General features: G+C 42.6%; 1 protein-coding gene across 1 annotated transcript; it reads right to left on the bottom strand.

The window, feature by feature from the left end:
* Positions 1–571: 571 nt before the first annotated feature.
* On the bottom strand, positions 572–18899 carry GEMIN5 (gem nuclear organelle associated protein 5). The gene is made up of 28 exons (XM_054216883.1): positions 18687–18899; positions 18284–18438; positions 17491–17672; positions 16557–16708; positions 16214–16342; positions 15896–16028; positions 15309–15468; positions 14511–14723; positions 13715–13800; positions 13191–13285; positions 12416–12552; positions 11606–11679; positions 11071–11252; positions 10829–10968; positions 10194–10365; positions 9710–9937; positions 9087–9200; positions 8508–8636; positions 7825–7920; positions 7401–7538; positions 6708–6855; positions 6466–6585; positions 5370–5580; positions 4474–4731; positions 3636–3798; positions 2427–3003; positions 1883–1979; positions 572–1216 (listed from the first exon to the last, which is right to left on the bottom strand). Exons 1-28 carry the CDS (start codon positions 18832–18834, stop codon positions 1061–1063), a joined length of 4593 nt encoding a protein of 1530 aa, XP_054072858.1. The 5' UTR covers positions 18835–18899; the 3' UTR covers positions 572–1060.

Genomic DNA, 18899 nt, shown 5'->3' with positions numbered 1-18899 from the left:
ACAATAATCATTAGTGTACTTGCCAACTTTCCAAATTCATGACTCCCCCTATCCTGCCATGAATTTTTCTGCTGCATTTAAGAACTTGCTTCTAGAAATTACTAAGATTGACGTTATGTTCAATAAGGCTTTTGAGTCTTGTTCTTTTCTTAGGAAGAGTTGGTTTTTCTATCAAGACAGACAAAGCCTTTAGGCAAGACTGGTCAAAACGTTGCACGTTTAAGACTCCAGAATCCAGGATTGTTTTTGGCATTTCTAGAATAGCAGCTTTTCTAGAGAACTTGATAGTATCTCAAATTTACCATCGCTGTGGCAAAAAAGCAGTTTGTTCATCCATGGATATTGCCAAAAGCAGGGACTGTCACTTTTCTTGACCTGGAGAAATCCCTTATCTCTTGCTAATAGTGCTGGAATCAAATATGAAACATCTTGCCCTCCCTTTTATGTTGTACAGGTGGCTTCAGCATGCAAAGCTAAGTCATAGCACACACTTGGTTTATCTACCAAGTTTGACTGATGTAGTATCTTTAAGACATTTACCCTTGCTTGGTACTGATTTATATCCATCAAATTAAATGCCAGTTCCTGGTGGCAGAAGACTTTATTTAAAGGAGGGAAAAAACCTCACAATGCTTTTAAGAACAATACTAGCTTAAGGATCAGTTTGCTTACAGAAACCATTGTTTTTCTTGAGGGCAGCTACTATTCTTCCTCTGCTGAAAGACTGATAGAGCTGCTCAAAACTGCTTCTCTTACATGTAAATCCCAAGAACTTTCACTGATACAACTTCCAACAAATAAAAAAAAAAAATACAAAAATCCTGTATACAGTGCGAGGCCACAACCTACTGCTTTTCCATTTTCTAACACACTTCCTTTAGTAGTAGTAGTTCATGCCCACAAGTAAGTCTGTATATGAACCTGATTTTTTGTAGTTGTATCCAAAACGGTAATCTTCAATAACCACGGCCATCCAAACAAGCCTTCACTTGAAGAAAGAAAAGCCTTGGTGTTACGTAGCTGTAGGCAGCTCAAGGGGAGACGATCTGGTCTCAAAATATCATGTCAAGAACCTCCTGACAGCCTTTTTGTAAATATTAGCGCTACCGTGTTTCTTAAGGAGATCCAATGCCTGTTCGTGTAGTTCAGGAGGGCACAGGGATCCGGTGTGAAGGAGTACAAGGCAGCACTCCAGCACGTCGGGGAACGGGAAGACCTGCAAAAAAAGGAACAGGAGGTACTGTCTAGTCTTTCAATTATAATTGCTCAACTACAACACATTCAGGCAACCAGCTCTCTAAAGACACTGCTTTACAGTATCTTTGGAACAGACAGTCATGAGTCAGATGCGTTTTTTCCTCTTCTTCCAGCGCATCAGCTCACATTTAACCAAGTTTGCCCCCTCTTGTATAATCACCACGATTACGTTTAGTTATATTATAGGCTAGAGAACAGAGGGGATGAGACAGGCTAGGAAACTTTTTTTTTTGAACACGTGATGTGTAGTTTCTACAGTTCCTAATCTGTAAATGCTATTTTATACCTTAAATTCCTGATTTCGCTGTTTCTCAAAACTGGTTTTGCATACATAATTTTAAGTAGCAAGGGATTACTTTTAAAACGCCTGGGAAAGATTCATACAGAATATCACATTGAGTTCTCCCATGCTTTACCTACACTTTCCAGCTGCACGGAGAAAGTTATGCTTCAAACAAAAATATCATCCTCACGCCATGTGTCAATTCTCTCTGAAAATTGCCCCAGGATCACCAAGAAAGTCACTGTTCCTTACGTTCTGTGTGAAAGGGACTCTCTGATAAAGCTGCCCTTACAAAAAGACTGTCTTTTTTTCATAACCATGATGCTCCTTCTGAAAACTTACCTTTAAATTGTCTGGAAATTCTGCTAGTTTCTCCTTTGCTTTTAGAAGCTGCTTCGTTAGCTCAGGGAGTGTAATTGGTTCCTTTACTTCATCTTTACTGTCAAGAAAAGAGTGGGTGTCATGAGTAACTGTTTTGCTTAAATGACTGCATAGGGTCCCTCCTGTACAGGGAGCACAGGAGAGCTGGACAAGTGATACCACGCTCTAGCTCATTCTTGCCGAAGTCCCAAATAATTGTTCAACAAAGAGACAGACCTCTTGGATCACGCTTGTCCTTTTCATTATCCTCCCCTTTTCAAGCTGCCCTGTTTATTCACCGTGCCAACCCCCACTGTGTAGCAGGAAGTTATTCCGCATGAGCTTCCGTTACAAGCTTACGGACATGGTAGTTCAGCCCCAGAGAAACGCAAGACTTTTGAGATGTATGTTGAAGGGTCCGGGGGTGACAAGCTTGAGATTAGAGGCAAAACCAAGAAATTTGCTGCACAAACACACAAAAAAAAGCAATGCTTTTCAATCCATTCATTCATGTTCTGAAGCTTACCAATTCATCTGGTTGCTGTCAGAGCATGGTTTGTCCAATCCAGCCTCTGAATTCTGCTGCACGTTGCTTTCCTGGGTGATTCCATTTGTGTTTTCCTGGAGATTGTTCCTCTGCTGCTGATGCTGGCGGATCATATCTGCTAAAATCTGCTGGACCTCAGCTATATCTCTCTGGGTGTTCTGTAAAGCAGCAATCTCTTCTGAAAGAAGCACTTTGCAGCCATTCAGTTTTGGCTGACTGTCTACCAAATTCAACGAGCTACTTCTCGAGTCACTTTCTGTCTCACACCCACAAACTTCATTTGTATTGCAGAGGTTTTCATCCATCTCAACTGCAGTTTGATCAGGAGTTTCTTCAGAGGAAGACTGACCTGAAATGTAACTCTTCTCAACAGCTGTCTGCTCACTGGGATGGAGCACAGGATCCACAACAGCCTTTTGCAGGACAAGGGATTCTTTGGGTGGGTTCCACCACAGGTCATACAGCAGTCCATAGGCCACAAAGCCCTCTAAACTTCTGCAAGCGTCCATGCTCTGGGAATCTGTGCCGTCCAGTTTGTGTCTCAGGTTATCACAGCCTAATAATGAAAAAAGAATTATAAATAGTTCATAGAGATTTCCAGAGAAAAAGACCAGATCTGGTAAATGAACAACTCTCCTGGAGACTCAAACCAGAGATTTACTCAGATGCTGGCAGAGTGGTGCAGAAAGCAGAAAAGCAAAGGTAGACACCTTTGGCATCTTTTTAAACAAAATACTCTGTTCTAGCTAGCATGAGACTGCATGTTCTCATTATCTACAACAAATTTCCGTGGTCCTGAGCTGCACATCAAGATATTCACATGATCAAGAGCCACAAAATAAATGCACTGCATACTCCGGAGAGAACGAAGGGAAGGGCCGGTTGGGGTGATTTGGAACTATGAGATGAACACAGCTTTCCAATGGCCCCATCTCCCTTACAGAACAGAACTTGCTCAGTTTCTTACATCACCTGCACCAGCTGACACTGCTGAGCTTCCTTCTACAGCCAGGAATTTTGATCACCCAATGGCCCTTGCACTAGCCAATTTCCACAGGTTTCTACATATATGGGTACGTCTTCCTCCTTCCAAACATTATTATGCCTAGTAATATCAATGGACACACAGCTGTGATTCCAAGGAAGATCCCTCTGTCAGTGCCAGGAGATACACAAGAAGAGACTTACCTTCAGGAAGGACGATACTGCAGATCTCTTGCATCAGAGTGAAATTGCCAGCATCATAACTGCGGGACACAGCTCCAAGAATACTTTTCACTGTCTCATCCCAGGTAGCGGTCCGATAGCTCAGGGCTGCAAGGGTCAGGTCATGGGAGATATGGAAAAGCACCTACAGAAAGCACCAGGGAGCACGATGAACAGTTTTACTGCTTACTGCAACATATGAATTACTCACAGCTTAAGACCATTGTGGAAGAGCCCAGAAGCACACGACTTCACCAAAAGCTATTTTAACAACAATGCAATTTACACAGTCTCCTTCATGCAGGAGATGGAGCACTTTTACATTACTTGTAACTGTGAAATCAGCAGCTGTGCTTGCTTGTGTCTTACTAAACAGATGAGAAGCAGGAGCACACCACAGGTCAGTGACTCACTGTGGTCACAGAGAGAAGAGCTGCAGGAGCACCAGTCTATGAACAGACCTTCTGAGCCCCAGGATATTTTAACAACAAGCAGCCCTGACTCCCCTAACAGTTCGACAGAAACCCCTGAATCACTGCTGAGCCCCCTCAGCTGTGCCAATCACTCCCACCCAGCCAGCACATCTCGATGATCTCAGTGCTCATGACCGTGCGTCAGTTCTTACCCTGCACAGAAACAAATGGATAAACAAACTGATGGCTACGCATGCAGTCCCGGGTGCCTATCATCTACTTCTCCCAGAGTATAACCATATCCTGCAGCAGGGTGCAGACATCAGTCCCCTGGGAATGGCTGGCAAAACACCACAAAGTGGCTGCATTTTACTGCTTAGCGTGTATACACATCTAAATCCATTTACCTGCTTTGGGTGTGAGTTGCTGGTAGAAGGAGGATGCTCAATACTGCGCAGCTGCTCCCGTGCACACGTGGCTTGTTCAGTGGAGTCCATGCCCAATTTGTTCTGCCACACTTCTATCACCATGTCAAAGAATGAGGCCTCTCTGTTCAGCTCCCAGCTGTGATAACAGGGAGGCACGGGGCTCTTTCGGTCACAGGGATTTCTTTCACTAAGGCACTTGCAAAGCAGTTCGTTAAGGCAGAAAACAAGTCTTTGTCCCTATAATAATAATAATAATAAAAAAGAGAGCACTGAGCTGCTGCTAAAAGAAAAACAATCCCGTACTGACCACAGCAGGTAGACAAATTTAACAATGTCATGGCTACTAGCAGCTTGTTGGTGATAGACTGTTTCACAACTGCAGCTACCAAAGAACAATGCTGATAAGACTCGGAGACTCTCAGGTGAGAAGGAAACCTCAGAACAAGCCAAGCTAGCCTTCTGCTTCTCAGTTCGCGTGGAAACAAATTTCTGGATTAAACCTGCAGCAGATGGACTTACAGTTAGCTCATTGGTTCCTTTAATGTAAACAGCAAATGCTTTCCTTCACTTCTTTCTTCTTATGGTCAGTATCACGTACTTAAAAAAAAATAAGAAATCCCATTCTCAACTACCTCTCATGTAACTACCAAGCATGGAACCTACGTGCCTCCCCACCGTGGGCCCTTTGCCTCTGCAAAGGCACGTGCTTTTTCATAGGGTCACTGCAATAAACTTCTAGAAAAATACTTTGAGGCAAAACCAGCTCAAAGGACTACTTGTGGACTATTAACATATGGGAAGTGGTGCAAAGTTACTCAAGTTAATCTGGAGAGAGACAACGCCAGAGAAAGCGGAAAGGAAACAACCAGACTCACAAATAAAGTTTTATGTTGCTGAAGGACTTCCTGAGCTCCCACCCAGTTCCTGGACAACAGCAGGTCTTGGGCACATCTGAGAGACAAACTTGCTGACAACTCCTCCTCTCCAGATACCAGCGCAAGCTCCGCAGCAGTTTTAAGGGATGTCACATCCCCCTTTTTTGCCAACACCTTAACTGCATCATAGGGTGAGGCGGCCCCCAAATAACTGAAAAGAGAGAAAAAGCAACTTGATTAGTACTAAAATACTACTTTTAAATTGTAATGCAACACAATAGCACAAACATACAAATGAAGAGAAACCTGTATTTTCCACAGGTTCTCAAGAGCTCTCATCACTTTGCCGTACCAAAGTTTACTACAGACATATGGCACATGATCTGATGGAAAGCTACAAAGGGAAAGTCACAGAGCCTGGACTGAATCTGGTGAATCTGGACTGAAACCTCTGGTGGTGTGCATATCACACACGGCTTGGATGAGAAACAGAAATAAATAAATAGATTCAAGAGAGAAAGGTTACGTGCGGTAGTCTATCCCTGCTGCGTTTCTCTGGATTTCATATGAATCCTTTCACAAATGTGAACACCTTCAAAAATGCCAAAACTGAAATCGGCATCAAGCAAAGGACACTATTCCAGACAAAATATTTCAAGTGCCATTAGTGATTCTGGCAGTCACTAATTTGACACACTCTAGTTGGAGGAGGATAACCCAGTGATTAGGATATTAGCTAAGGCCTCAAGAAACTCAAGATGAACTGTTGCATTGCACATTTCCAGTGGAAAGGTTGGAAACATCACATAGTCTTTTCGTATACATCCTCATCTTAAGTCTTGCTAGACTAGTTTACAAAGACTTCCAGTAATGTCTATGGAAAGAGAGGGCTCTACTGTGGTATGGCATTTGGACCTTCTGCTCTGAGCTGCCCTCTGGAGCTTCTAGAGGGAGTCTACTGAGATTGAGCTCAGAAAGCACCTTAGGCAAATAATGACCAGACAAACCAGTTAATAGATTTCAGCTGCTACAAAACAAAGAACCTTCTTTGTTTCAGGCATGGAACCAATTCTGTCTTCTTCTTAGTAACACTCACCATTTGGCGGCCATGGAATAATGACCATCTTTCTCTAACAGAGCTGCCCAGCTGGTGTAGAGATCCTTCAGAATTGGATCTTCTGGACGCAACCTGGCCTTAGCAATTACAATTGCTTCCCTAATGCACAGAAGTGAAACCAGACAGAAAAGTTAATTGACTGTGTGCAAGAAGTGAACCAAAATGTCAAATCTACCCCACTAGAAAACAAGAGCAAATTCTAAACATAACTATACAGCAACCTGTAAAAATGGTTCACTTTCAGGAGCTCAACAGCCTCGTACACTTTATGGATGGAGAGGAGATGGGAGGCAGCCTTCACATATTGCTCCTGAAAACACAGCTGCTTCGCAAAGGCTTCTACTGTCCAAACCCAGGCCTGATATCCAACTGCAAAAGAGAAGGCAATGTAATTGGACACAAAGTTTTAGAACTGGAAGAATTCCTGTGGGATGAGGTCATCACTGGTTTCTTCAATGTGTACCTCTTCTCTGCCTCAAATTAGTTTGTTTCTTAACAATCCTAATACAAATCACTGAGGCAATGAAACAGGGCAAAGCTAGGGCTTGAACACAACTGTAGGACTTCATTATCAGTACAATAACTTAAAAGCATATTTAAACCAACAGCAAGCCAGAAGGGCTGCTACATATTGTAAAGTACCAACTTCGGGCTTGGAAGGATAGGCCTGCTCCTACAAGAAGTCCCAAAGGAAACCACTCTATTTCCTGCTATCCCAACCCAAGGATGCTTGTGGAAACATCCAGGTCTTTGTCATAAATAGGATATATTTTGTATTCAATTTTTGTTATCAGACAGTTAAAGAAGCAACTTCCTTCCAGTCTGGAACAATCACGAGTTTCCAATCCTGAACAATCGGACCAAAACTACTGTTGGCAGCTAATTCCATCTGCTTTTGTGTTACCAGAACATACCCATGGGCGACATTGCTACCAGCTGGTCTGTTAGCTCTCCCCTCTCAGCAGCTGCCTGGAGGACACCCTTCATATCTCCTTTCCACAACATGAGCTGCTGAAAGAGCTCTGGATGCCCATTCTCCAAGTGATGTTTTCCTGTTGGAAGCAAACACACCTCCTATCAGCGTGAGTGCAATGGCATCTTTGCTAAACTAACCTGGCAAAAGTGAGATTATTCTAGATTAAGATATTGCAGATTTGCATCTGAAAGATGTAAAAACTACTGGGGAAGAATGTCTTCTTTATACACAGACCTGCATTCTTAATCCTGTACTTTAATCCACAGTAAAGAAAATCCAAGCATTTTTTCCAATTTGATTTCTCCTTGAATGTAACAGTTGCAATGAACATATTGTCAAAGTGGATTCATTATTCCACTGACCTTCCACATCAATCATCTTGTGCAGAGAAGCCCTGTCCATGAACAGCCCCAGGTGGATGCGATCCTTCAGGTCAGGGGACACATCTTCATTATTATCTAAACCAGATAAAAAGAATGAATATGCAAGATGTGGTAAAACACTGGAAACTAGGACCTCCCAAGTCACTGTACTACTCTCTTATACTCAACTGCTGGCAAATACTTGTGTCTTCTACTGTTTTTCCTGTACAGCAGATTTAACAATTTGCAGATGAACATTTAGAACTTACATCTCTAAGTTTGATTAGAAGGACCGTGTTCGTACAGAACATTTATTCTAAATCAAACATAGCACGTTCTTTTGAATTGTCTAAGGAGCGGGACTGTGAGATACAAACATCTCCCTCACGGCTTATTTTCCCCAGCCCATATTATACTTCTGGAGGTGAAGAACACTTTGCACGTAGGCAGAGAATTCTACCCTATCTCCACAGCACAGCCGCTCAAAACCTGTCTGAAGTGGCTACAGAGAGCTGAAACACTGCAAGAGAAGTTCGGCAAGACACCACAACTAGCCACACACTTTGATAAAGGTAAGGATTTAAAAAAAATAATGCTTAGTGGTCAAGGTGAAGTCCTTGGACATATGCTTCTGAATACTTTAGAGCTCCTACCCTCTAAGTATTTTCGTTTTAGACTAATACCTTTGGTTTTCAGACACGTAGCCAGCCTCAGACAGTCCTGATGCAATTCATCTTTTGATCTGTGATCCATGAATGTGCTGAAGGGTAGAATAGAACGAGGCTTCCTCTTCTTCAGGGAGGCATCAACAGCTGAAAAATGAGACACATTGTAGTCGCTGCTGCGCAGTTCCAAGAGTCTCCTACAGCAGATTTCTCCAATGTATTCCAAAACCCACTCTTCCTCACACAGGAAAACAAAAACCCGATGCTCAAGTGCCACATGCATCTCTGTTGTGACAACTCTGACTTTTGAATACTGATCGCTTTGCATATTTTTCTGCCCATCGTGCCTGGAATGAAACTAGCAACTAAAATGCAGTATTTTAAGCCCACATTAAACAACTACTCAATTGACCTGACAAGCAGGACAAATAAAAGAAGCAGCATCTTAAAATGTTGAAGAGATTTTAAAAGCACACTCTTCTTTCTCTGGCACTGATTTGGTGTCACATTAGGAAGGGAAGCTGCAGCCAAACAGAAGCTAGAATGAGGAACTCTGCCTTGATGCAAGACTGTTAAAAGTCCCCCCAAAATACTAACTTTGTTTCTCTTTAGGTGGATCCTTTTTCACAGCAGCGGCTTTCTGGGTCACAAAAGGCTTTGGCAAGCTGAATGAAGAATAATCATATGCAGATGAAGGTGTATCCTTGGACACTGTGGTGTTAAGTGATAAAAAAGGAAAAACAATACATGGAAAAGCCCATAGCAGAATACTTGATATATTCACATTCTATTACATTAATTTCGAAATATACAGAATCCAAGCTTTGCTTTGCCATAGAACTTAAAAGCTTTTTAGGGAAAGCAAACATTAAGAAAACATTACAGAACCGTCAGAAAGCTAAATAGGATGTCAACAGGCACTAAAGGTCTACCAGTATTTTAAGATGTATCATCAGAAGGCAACACTGATCAAAAATGACATTGTTTCAAGCCAAACACAGTAACTCTGTTCATTAGGCCAGAATCTTCTTATTTAAAGACCGTTCATTCTAAACTAGTTCAGAAAATTATGAAAGGCATTCCAGAACTCTATTCTGTTCAAGTGAACTGTTTCAATAGAACCACGTTATGAGAAAATCTGCATGAAAATATTAAACTTGGTGATGCACTGAGGGCTAACCAGTCTGGGAACCACTGAACTAAGATGATTGGATTATTACCAGTCATGGAGACTTTATCAGGCAACTCTGTCTCCTGAGTTTCTTTTTCTCCTTCGTGGTCCGACACTCCATTTTCCTCTGGCAACATTTCCTTCACGCTCTCATCTCCGTTCACAGCATCACTTGGATCCTGCTTGGCTGGACTCTTTCCTATAGGCTTTTTTTTCTTCTTGGTCTTGACTTTTGGTTGCATACTTCTTTTTTTCTCCAATTCTATACTCTTTTTGCCTGTAAAAGGTTGCAGAAAAGTTACACAGATATTATCTGTAGAGATTTTTAGTGTATTAGCTGTCTGTCTTTCAAGATCAACATTTAGTTTCCAAATAAAACTCAATTTAAACCTAGACAGTTTATTCCTGAAGAGCTAGCAGGCAGATTTGGAATTCAGCATAAGAACTTATCATACCATTTCAATGTGGCAACCCTCTGTTTCCCAGCTCCAATGTAATTTTCAGGAAATGATCTTCTGTTTGGATATACTTACCCTGAGGAGGCCGTGTGTGCTCCTGCTTTGAGATCTGCCATTTGTGAACAGAAAAATCATCTGCTCCTGTATAAACAGAATCTGAATCCACTGGTGACCACTGGACACTCAGCAGCCGGCCCTGGTGCCCTCGATAGTTGCAGAGTGGCTCTTCCTTCATAACATCCCATACCTTATTATAAACAAGAAAGAGATCCGATTACTCAGAAAGTCTCATCTTCCCCTAATACTCTGCATTTTCTCTTCAGTTATTTGCACTTGTAGGAGTTTCTCTTTTAGGGTGTTTGCACAGGGATTTCAAATACCAACATGCAAATGGAGAAAATTCGGGGCTTCCTTTGTTTGCATCGATACATTTGCATAACTTCTTTCTTTTTTAAGGATCCAAAAGTGCCAATATGAAAACGATAATGACTGGACTTGCAAATCAACTTGCAAGTCGCAAAAACACGTGGATACGTGCGTATCGGGTATCAAGTAACCAGGAGATAGTTACCAAGGATAAACACGCAGTACTTCACCAGTTTATCTCACGAAAGCAGCATTGCTGTTTACTCAGCTTGGTTCTAAAACACTGTAGAATGGATGATTTGAAACTAAAAGAAACACACTTCTGAGTGGCTGTGGAGCAATACCTGTGCAGTGCCATCATAGCAAGCAGATACCAATCTTCCCTCATGGTGGGGGCTCCAAGAAAGACTTGTGATTTTAGCTGTGTGCCCAGCCAGAGTTCGAAAAGGCTCTGTTATTGTCACAGGACTTTCTGAAGTGCTCTCTGAAAAAAAAAAAGAAAAGGATCAAATATGGCCAGCAAGACAGACCAGGAGTAAACCACAAGAAGATGCCAAGAATTGGAATATAATCTGCAAACCATTACCTACAACGCTCTTCAGATTATGCACATAAATAGTGGCATTGATTGAGCCTGAAGCTATCAAGTAACTTAGGTCTGGCTGGCTCCCATGCTCATGATGCCAACGAATAGCGTTAATCAGTTTATGATGTTGTTGGATAGTGCAGAGCAACTTCAAGTCTGGCGCTTGAAATATTTCAATTGACCTGGAACGTAAGAACAAAAGTGTAAGAACTCCAGCAGTCACTGAAAATGTTTTTTTTTTTTTGTTATCCTGCATGAGCAGAATTACAGAACATGAAATATAGTAACTAAATGAGTTTTTCTTTTCTTCTCAAACCCTCATTTAGTACATCAGCAAAAGTGCGTTTCAACCACGAGTCGATCCTTGAAAAATAATTTAACATAATGACGTAGATTCTTCATGCCAAGAGCAGCTAAACCAAATAACATCAAGGAACAGAGACAAACCAGGGCAACAAAAAGTACTTTTGCTTCGCTGTAGTGGTTCTTCTCAAGATCAGCACATACACCACATTAACCTGCAAGTGAAACATACCCATCTTCATTGCCAAGAGCCAAGAGTTTGCCATCTGGTTTCCAGCTGATCTCTGTACGCGCAGGCAGTTTGTGCTGTAGAGAGAAGACACAACTATTACCAAAAACACTTAAATCTCTCTCGCGTACATTCAACAGAGGAAGACTGGCACCTGGACAGAGTTGCAGTTAGCCCACAACATGAAAGTCACAAAAAGGTCCATTGCTTTTGTAGCAGTGACATAAGCTCGAGCAATTAAGAACGACTGAATGAACTGATGCAAGAACCAGTGATTATTTTTATCAGGTCAGTGAAATGTCTCAAAGGAAGTTTGTCTGGATTCCAGTAGGACTTTGATCTCCTTATGCTCCTTGGAAAGCCAATTCTATCATATTTCAAAATAAATCAAAGTTTACTTATATTATTTCTATTCTTTCTAATTCTGACAAAAGCTACTTACAATTTTACATTTAAATATCTAAAAATCATCATTTCATTGCCTGTGACATTAGTCTCAACCCCCAGTGAGTCTTCTACTCAAGGAAAAAGCCAAAACCCATCTGATACAGATCAATATAGTTTGAGTATCTTCAGTTGACTTATGGTGACTTAAAGCAACTGAAGATCTAACCCACGTCACTTATTTTGTACTTTCAACTAAGAAATGACTCATGATACTTCACTGCATACTCTCACTGCAGGTTTCAAACTTTTTATTTGTTACAGATAGATACATCATGAAGGCAAAATCAGAAACCTACGCCATCAAGACCATAGAAACTATGACATGGTTAACATGAATCCATAAAAAGCCCTTAAAATCATACTCACTTTGATTGAATTAGTGTCTCGGATGACTTTGTTGATGTCATTTGCCTCTCCATTAAGCTTCCAGGGGTTGTGTTGAAAAACAATACCTTCTCCAGCACAACTATATAAAGTTACAGAGGGCTGTTCACCTTCTCCTTCTGTCCAACAGAGAAAAAAAGCTAAATATACAACGTTCTTCAGTTTTCCCAGAAGCAATCACTCACACTATAAATCAAAACATTATTTTAAAACGCTACATAGACACTTCAGTTGCCTGTGATCCAGCAGCGAGAAATTCTCACAATACAATCCTCTGAAAGGACCTCTCATTTCTACCAATAGATCCCTCCATAGCACAATCACTGCAAGCATTAAAATTCCCTTTAAAGCTTGGTCCTTAAAAGAATTCAAGCTGTGTAAGAAAAGCTAATGGAGCTGTTCTGTTTAGTTCAGCTGGTAGAAATGTACTTCTGGAGCTAAGGAACACGTATGTGGTCTGACGCACTTACTGCAGGAAGCCTGTGCAGACAGTTACTGGCCTGTAATACTCTGAAGTAAGCACAGAGGTGTGGTACGCTACTCCCATCTATTTCCTGAAGCTATTAGAAGAGATTGTTTTGCTCCCTTGCAAAACTATTAACAATTCCTCAAGCAGAATGCATTCTTAGCTGTTAGAAAGGATTGCTTCCACGCAAATGGTGTTCCGTTTCCTAAGAAGGGAGGGCGTACCAACTGCATGGCATCTGTGAGCTCTGCGTGGACGTTCCACTTTGTCACAAGGTGCTGGAAGACTCACCAGAAGACAGAGGAGGAGTTGGAGGCCCCCAGGCTAACGTGTACACAGTCTTCTTGTGGTAAGTACTGGAGATCTGAGGTGGCTTGTTCTTAGCACTAGGTGGGAAGATAAGGAAGCAGGGACAGTCAGATTTCAGCAAAGGGGAAAAAAATAAAAGCAAAATAATTTAAAAAAACCCCACAGACACCATGTGCTATAATATGCTAAAGAAATGGCTCAACCAAGCCTTCTTTAACTTCTCCTGTAGGACAGTACTAAAAACACAACTAAACTGTCCTGATGGCCTGCACCTGCGTGTTGCTCTTCACTCTCTGAAAATGTCTTTCTGGCTAAAGTTTTCCTTGACTGACGTCCTCCCACAGATGATCTCTGGTCATGTAATTTGAGTAAGATTACCTGAGAAACTAATTCAATCCTAGTCTTGTCTAAGAGTAAAGACATCCCTCAGGAAAGACCACACCCCCTACGCATGGTAATATACCAGCAGGATCTCACACTAATGAATTGGAAAGCTCCTTTCTTACCTGCTGGAGAAGGTGTCAAATATGCCAACTTTTCCATCATCTGTTCCAAAAGCCAAGCAGCCTTCCTTAGTTGGATGCCAGGATAACTGCAAGCAAAACAGAAAGAAACCCATAATGACACAAGCTACAAACACTTTATTTCTAAGTAATAAACAAAACATTGAAACCGATGAGCAAGCACCATCCCTTATACCCACCCCTCCAACTACAGCCACTTGATTTGATCACTCTGCTGTGAGTATCAAAGGCTCTCCCCCTACCAGCTATTGTAGGATAAGACGAAAGGGACTAAAATCATTAAAATACTATTTGACATCTACATTATAAAATAGAAATGGAGAACACGGTAGGATGGTGAGAAAACTTTTGGTGTGAACAAGAATAACTACCATGTTTTACTGCTGCCAGCAGTTTTACCAGGCAGAAGCCTCTGGCCAACCGCTGGTCAAACCCAAACTGAATACATCCATATTGGTTTTTGTGCACGTCAAACTTCCTAGCAGACCAAGGGAAACCACGGATGAAGCAAGGAAGGATCACAAAGGAGCATAAAAGTGAAAAATTAATTTAACAGCCAGTTGGACGTCAGCTGATTATCACTAGATGTAATGCAAGCATCTAAGGCTGCGAAAAGGTCTTAAAATTTGCTGCCAGATTCTCAAATGTATTGCATACCAAAAGAATCGAGTACAAAAGGAACAACTTGGCTTTATGTATTTTCAGTTGGGAAAAACCTTCTTCAGAGTGAAAAGAGAAGAGACAAGGGGAAAAAAAAGGGAATCAAAAGCACACTTACTGCTGTAACTTTGGACTTTATGCTTTGCCAGAAGGTTTTAACATCATAAATATTGTTCATGGACAAAGTATTCCACACCCGGATCATGCTGTCTCCAACACCGATGGCAAGACAGCCCGTGTCCACAGGGGAGAAGGCAAGACTATAGACGAATCCCCCAAGAGAGGGCATGGTCCAGCTACAGTCAAGAGTTGATAGGTCCCAGCACTTCACCTGAAGAATATTTAAGGAACAAGGAATGGTTATATGTAGAGTGAGTGGTACCACAAGGGAAAACAAAGCCAATCGAAGGGCCAAATTCAGGGCTTGACATCGTATGTGATCTGCCCCAGAGGATTACATGTCACAGACAGGGCTGCAATAGTTGGACTGTAATAGAATGGACAAAATGAGTACATTTTGATACTACGGGTGCTCTGCTGCCTGTAAAAGGCAAAAAGTGAAAAAAATAAATTAAATAGACGCTTTAGTTTGTACAAGTAAATGATTTTAAGAAGGAAAAACAGACCTTTTAAAAATGAAACATATAGGAAAAAGAGAAGGTAAACTCCCTTTATTAAATGCCATTCAAGTGCAGAATGTCATTACCGTTCACTCCACCATGGTAAGAACTTGAGCTTATAAACTAACAAAAATACACACAACCTGTGCTCGTAACAAATTTTAAGCAATGATGTTATAAAATGCTGCAAGAAACCCACTTTAAGAGAAAATCTGTGGCCTTAAAAGGGGTAGATGCACTCAGTCAAACTGTATAGGTACACCTGTTTTTATGTTAATTTTACAAATGGTTCTTACATCTCTGTCCATTGAAATGGAAAAAAGGAGCTCTTTGTCTTGACGCTTCACAGAACTCAGATTGAACACAATGCGGGAGTGATTTTGTCCTTCTGAAGATCCTAGAAGAGTCCACTTGCGTTTTCCAGATTGGGTCAAATCCCAGAGCAGCAGTTCTCCTCTGCAAAATGTAAAGGGTGTACTTCATTGTTCACTTCAAAGTAGTAATATAGACTAAATATAGACTATATTACATGTGCAAGAGTAATACAGCGAGCCACACATCCACTACATGTGCCTACACATAGACACACACACAAACACCACCTTACAAATGATACCTATAGTTAACCACGCTGAAAATTGACATGTCATTTTTCTCCCATTACACGGGCAAACCATTACCAGTCAATATTCAGTTAGATCGTCAGACAAATTATGGGACAAGTAGTAGTTTTTTACTACTGAACTCCCATTTGAACTCCTGGCCTGTCTTCTCTCCGCTTATACTGGGAAGGAAAGGGGTGTCCAAGGTTCCTACCCAGTTCTTCCTTAAGTATTAATATGCAGGTACGGAGGGTACCCAGGCTGCTGCGTGCCCTACTTACCCAAAAGAGCTGGATACAATTTCTGTGGAACGACCAGAAGGCCAGTGAACAGTCAGCCAAATGCGCTCTTTAACAGCAGGATCTACAGCTCCACCTCTTCTCTTCGTGGGTGGCAACTTCAAAGTCATTACACCTATGGAACAAAGAGGGATCACCTAGACCTAGTACATCAAAATTCTCTGAGAGATAAAGAAGTCCTGTAAATCTGAAGCTTTGAGTACGCTCCCCATGCTTTAAACTATCAAGTCAGCAAATGAAGGCCACAGTCAGAGAACTCTGCCATCATATTGTTTATCTCATATTATTAATCTTACTTACTTCTGCCTCGAGTATAGCTCCATATTCGTATGGTCTGATCTTTGCTTCCTGAAGCCAGGTAACAACCTTTCTTCGTGGTTGTGTCCTGTGTCAGCTCCCCATTTGGAACTTTGCCTTCCTCTGAAGGAACTATTGAATACCATTGAAGCCATGTTATTGTACTTTAAAATTCAAAGCTTTATAAAACTTAAAATATATTGATTTGTATCAGAACGTACTTTATTGAACTTTCCAGTTGCCTTTGCTTAGCTACTTACTGACTTTCTACAAGGAATTCAAGTCTCTAGAGGACATTTACATGAACTACAAACCACTTCACAAACTATTAATCACTTCTACGTACCTTGGAGCTCATCTTGCCAAGCAGATAACCTTTCTTCACCAGGAACAGGGCACCAGGCCAGACAATGTATTTCATCGTCATGGCCTCTTAGCCGATGGAGTACTTCTCTTTTCCTGCTGATATCAATTATAACCACCATGCCATCCTTGTAGCTACAAACAGAGGCTTAAATTAACAAAGAGATTCTTGGATCCTTGTGGAATAATATCTGAGCCGATTTCCAAGCTCTTCACCAGGATCGTTACCACCATTTTACAGACAGAGAAGCCAAATCACAAGCAGCAATGGGACTAACAGACTAACGGTCAATGGGACTCCAGTATAGCACTGGTGTACCTGCAGCTGCCTTTTCAAGAAGTGCAACCAGTACATTTGGCTTCAAGAATGACAGCAATTGGTTAGTAATACGGCTATCAGAAACTTAAAAAAAATCCAACAGTGGCTTTTATACAAGGAAAACTTTTCCCTTTAACACAAATGCATACTACTTTCATTCCATCCCTCCCCTTGTGTTTGTTCTCCTTCAAGATAACTCTATCATCGAGTCTAAAGGGCTTTCATGCCCTGCTCTCGTCAATAGTCTTGGGTGTCTAAAGGACTGGAATTGCAGTGGCTGACGAAAGCCTAGAAAAACTAAAAAACTCTCTTCAGATCAAGTAACCTATAATGCAAGAAACACCAGCGAAGTCTAATTAAAAAACAACAGTTTAAACAAACTTCAGAGATGCAAACCAAACCTGGATCCTTACATTGTTACGGATTTCAATGTCTTTCAGGTCTACCAAATCTAAACATTATTTCTAAATTATTGTATACCAGAAGAAAAAACCAGCCACCAAACCCTCTGAAAAATAACCTTACAATTGTGTAGCAAAAATTCACAGTAAGGCTCTTGCAGAAGAAGAATGGAAAACAAAATGTAATGAATATTTACCCAATCGCCACAAGGTTTTCATGATGAGGAGAACAAGTGAGACAAAAAATCGTCCGAGGCTCTGGAAAGAACTGCTGGCTGTCACTTCTGTTGTGCCAGTAACAAACAATTATACCTTTTTCATCACCGGATACAATCAGATCTTTCACAAGAGGTGACCAGTGCAACGCTGAGATCGCGTTCTGAAGAAAAAGAATTGAATAGATTTAAAGCTGTTTTACCACCATCTAGCACAGAATAACAGGCAGAAGATAATCTGTGAGTACCCCCCAGCACCAGCTGAGTTTGTTCTAAAGCGTTTCAGTTCTTTTGGGCTTTGGCATGATGCCGATATGGTGTCTTGGGTGACAGCAACTGTTCAAATGTATGTTCTCAGTCTGTCCCGTGTGGAACAATAACTTGCTGAGAAGACTTTAAATGAGCTGGGTTAAATGGCAATGAGTATGTGCTGCGAGCATAATTGCTTACTGAGGCTTTGATGGTAACCAACAGCTTATTGAGGTGATGTAACGCCGCTGCAGACCTACGGCTAGAAAAAAAAGCTGGCCAGAAGCATTCAACGGTTTTAATTTTATCGGGTTTGAAACTCACCTTTGCTCAAGTAACATCACCCTGCCTGGCGTGCAAGACCTCCAAAAACCCACCCCACCCTCTGAGTTCATTCTGCCTCACCCTCTCTGTCCCTGCAGTGGTGGCTCCCGGCTGGGCACCCTACCTGGTTTAGGCTGTTCTCCGCCACCGGAGAAGCCCCTACCTGGTGCAGGCTGTGCTCCGCCACCGGAGAAGCCCCTACCTGGTGCAGGCTGTGCTCCGCCACCGGAGCCAGGGCCTCCGTGTCCCAAATCTGGACGCTCCCATCGTCGGAGCTGCTGGCGCAGAGGCTGCTCTGCCCTGGGCACTGGCAAAACACGAATCCGGAGATCCTGTCCGTGTGCCCGATGAGTTCTCCTGCACCGACAGCAAGAGACCGCGATGGGACCACCTTCCCAAACCCGGTCCCCCCCGGGGCTCCCGCTGCCTCCCCGACCCCCGGGACTCCTCTGCCCAAGCGGCTCCCGGCGGAGGGGCGGCCCCGTGGGGCCGGGCCGCCCCTATAAAAGGCCGGAGGGGGGAGGAATTGCTGCCGGCGGGCCCGTGGAATCAAGGAAGGCCGCCGGCGGGCCCGTGGTCCCCGCAGGCGCGGGTCATGCCGGTACCGTAAAACGCGGGTGCGCCGCCGCTAACATCCAGCAGGCAGACGCGGTGCCTCGCCGCGAAGCCGAAGAGGCGGCCATCGCCGCTGGTGTCGCTGCAGCGGCTGCTGTACCAGTTGGGCGAGGCGGGCAGCACCCGCACCGCCGCCATCGCCCCAGGTCGCTCCGCGCCGCCCCACGCTCCCCGCCGCGGGCGCTGCCGCCAAGCGCCGCGCA

The sequence above is a fragment of the Rissa tridactyla genome, chromosome 11 (assembly GCF_028500815.1).
Source record: "Rissa tridactyla isolate bRisTri1 chromosome 11, bRisTri1.patW.cur.20221130, whole genome shotgun sequence".
Taxonomy (NCBI): Eukaryota; Metazoa; Chordata; class Aves; order Charadriiformes; family Laridae; genus Rissa; species Rissa tridactyla.
The sequence above is the reverse complement of the archived record's forward strand: the minus strand, read 5'-3'. Positions and strand labels throughout refer to the sequence as shown.

Coding starts and splice junctions, on each gene's coding strand:
- GEMIN5 (XM_054216883.1), bottom strand. CDS start 18,834: ATGGCGGCGGTGCGGGTGCTGCCCGCCTCGCCCAACTGGTACAGCAGC. Junction 12,553..13,190: donor AACTCCTCCTCTGTCTTCTG/GTGAGTCTTCCA, acceptor TCTGTTGGACAG/AAGGAGAAGGTGAACAGCCC. Junction 6,856..7,400: donor GGTAGCAATGTCGCCCATGG/GTATGTTCTGGT, acceptor TCTCTTTTGCAG/TTGGATATCAGGCCTGGGTT.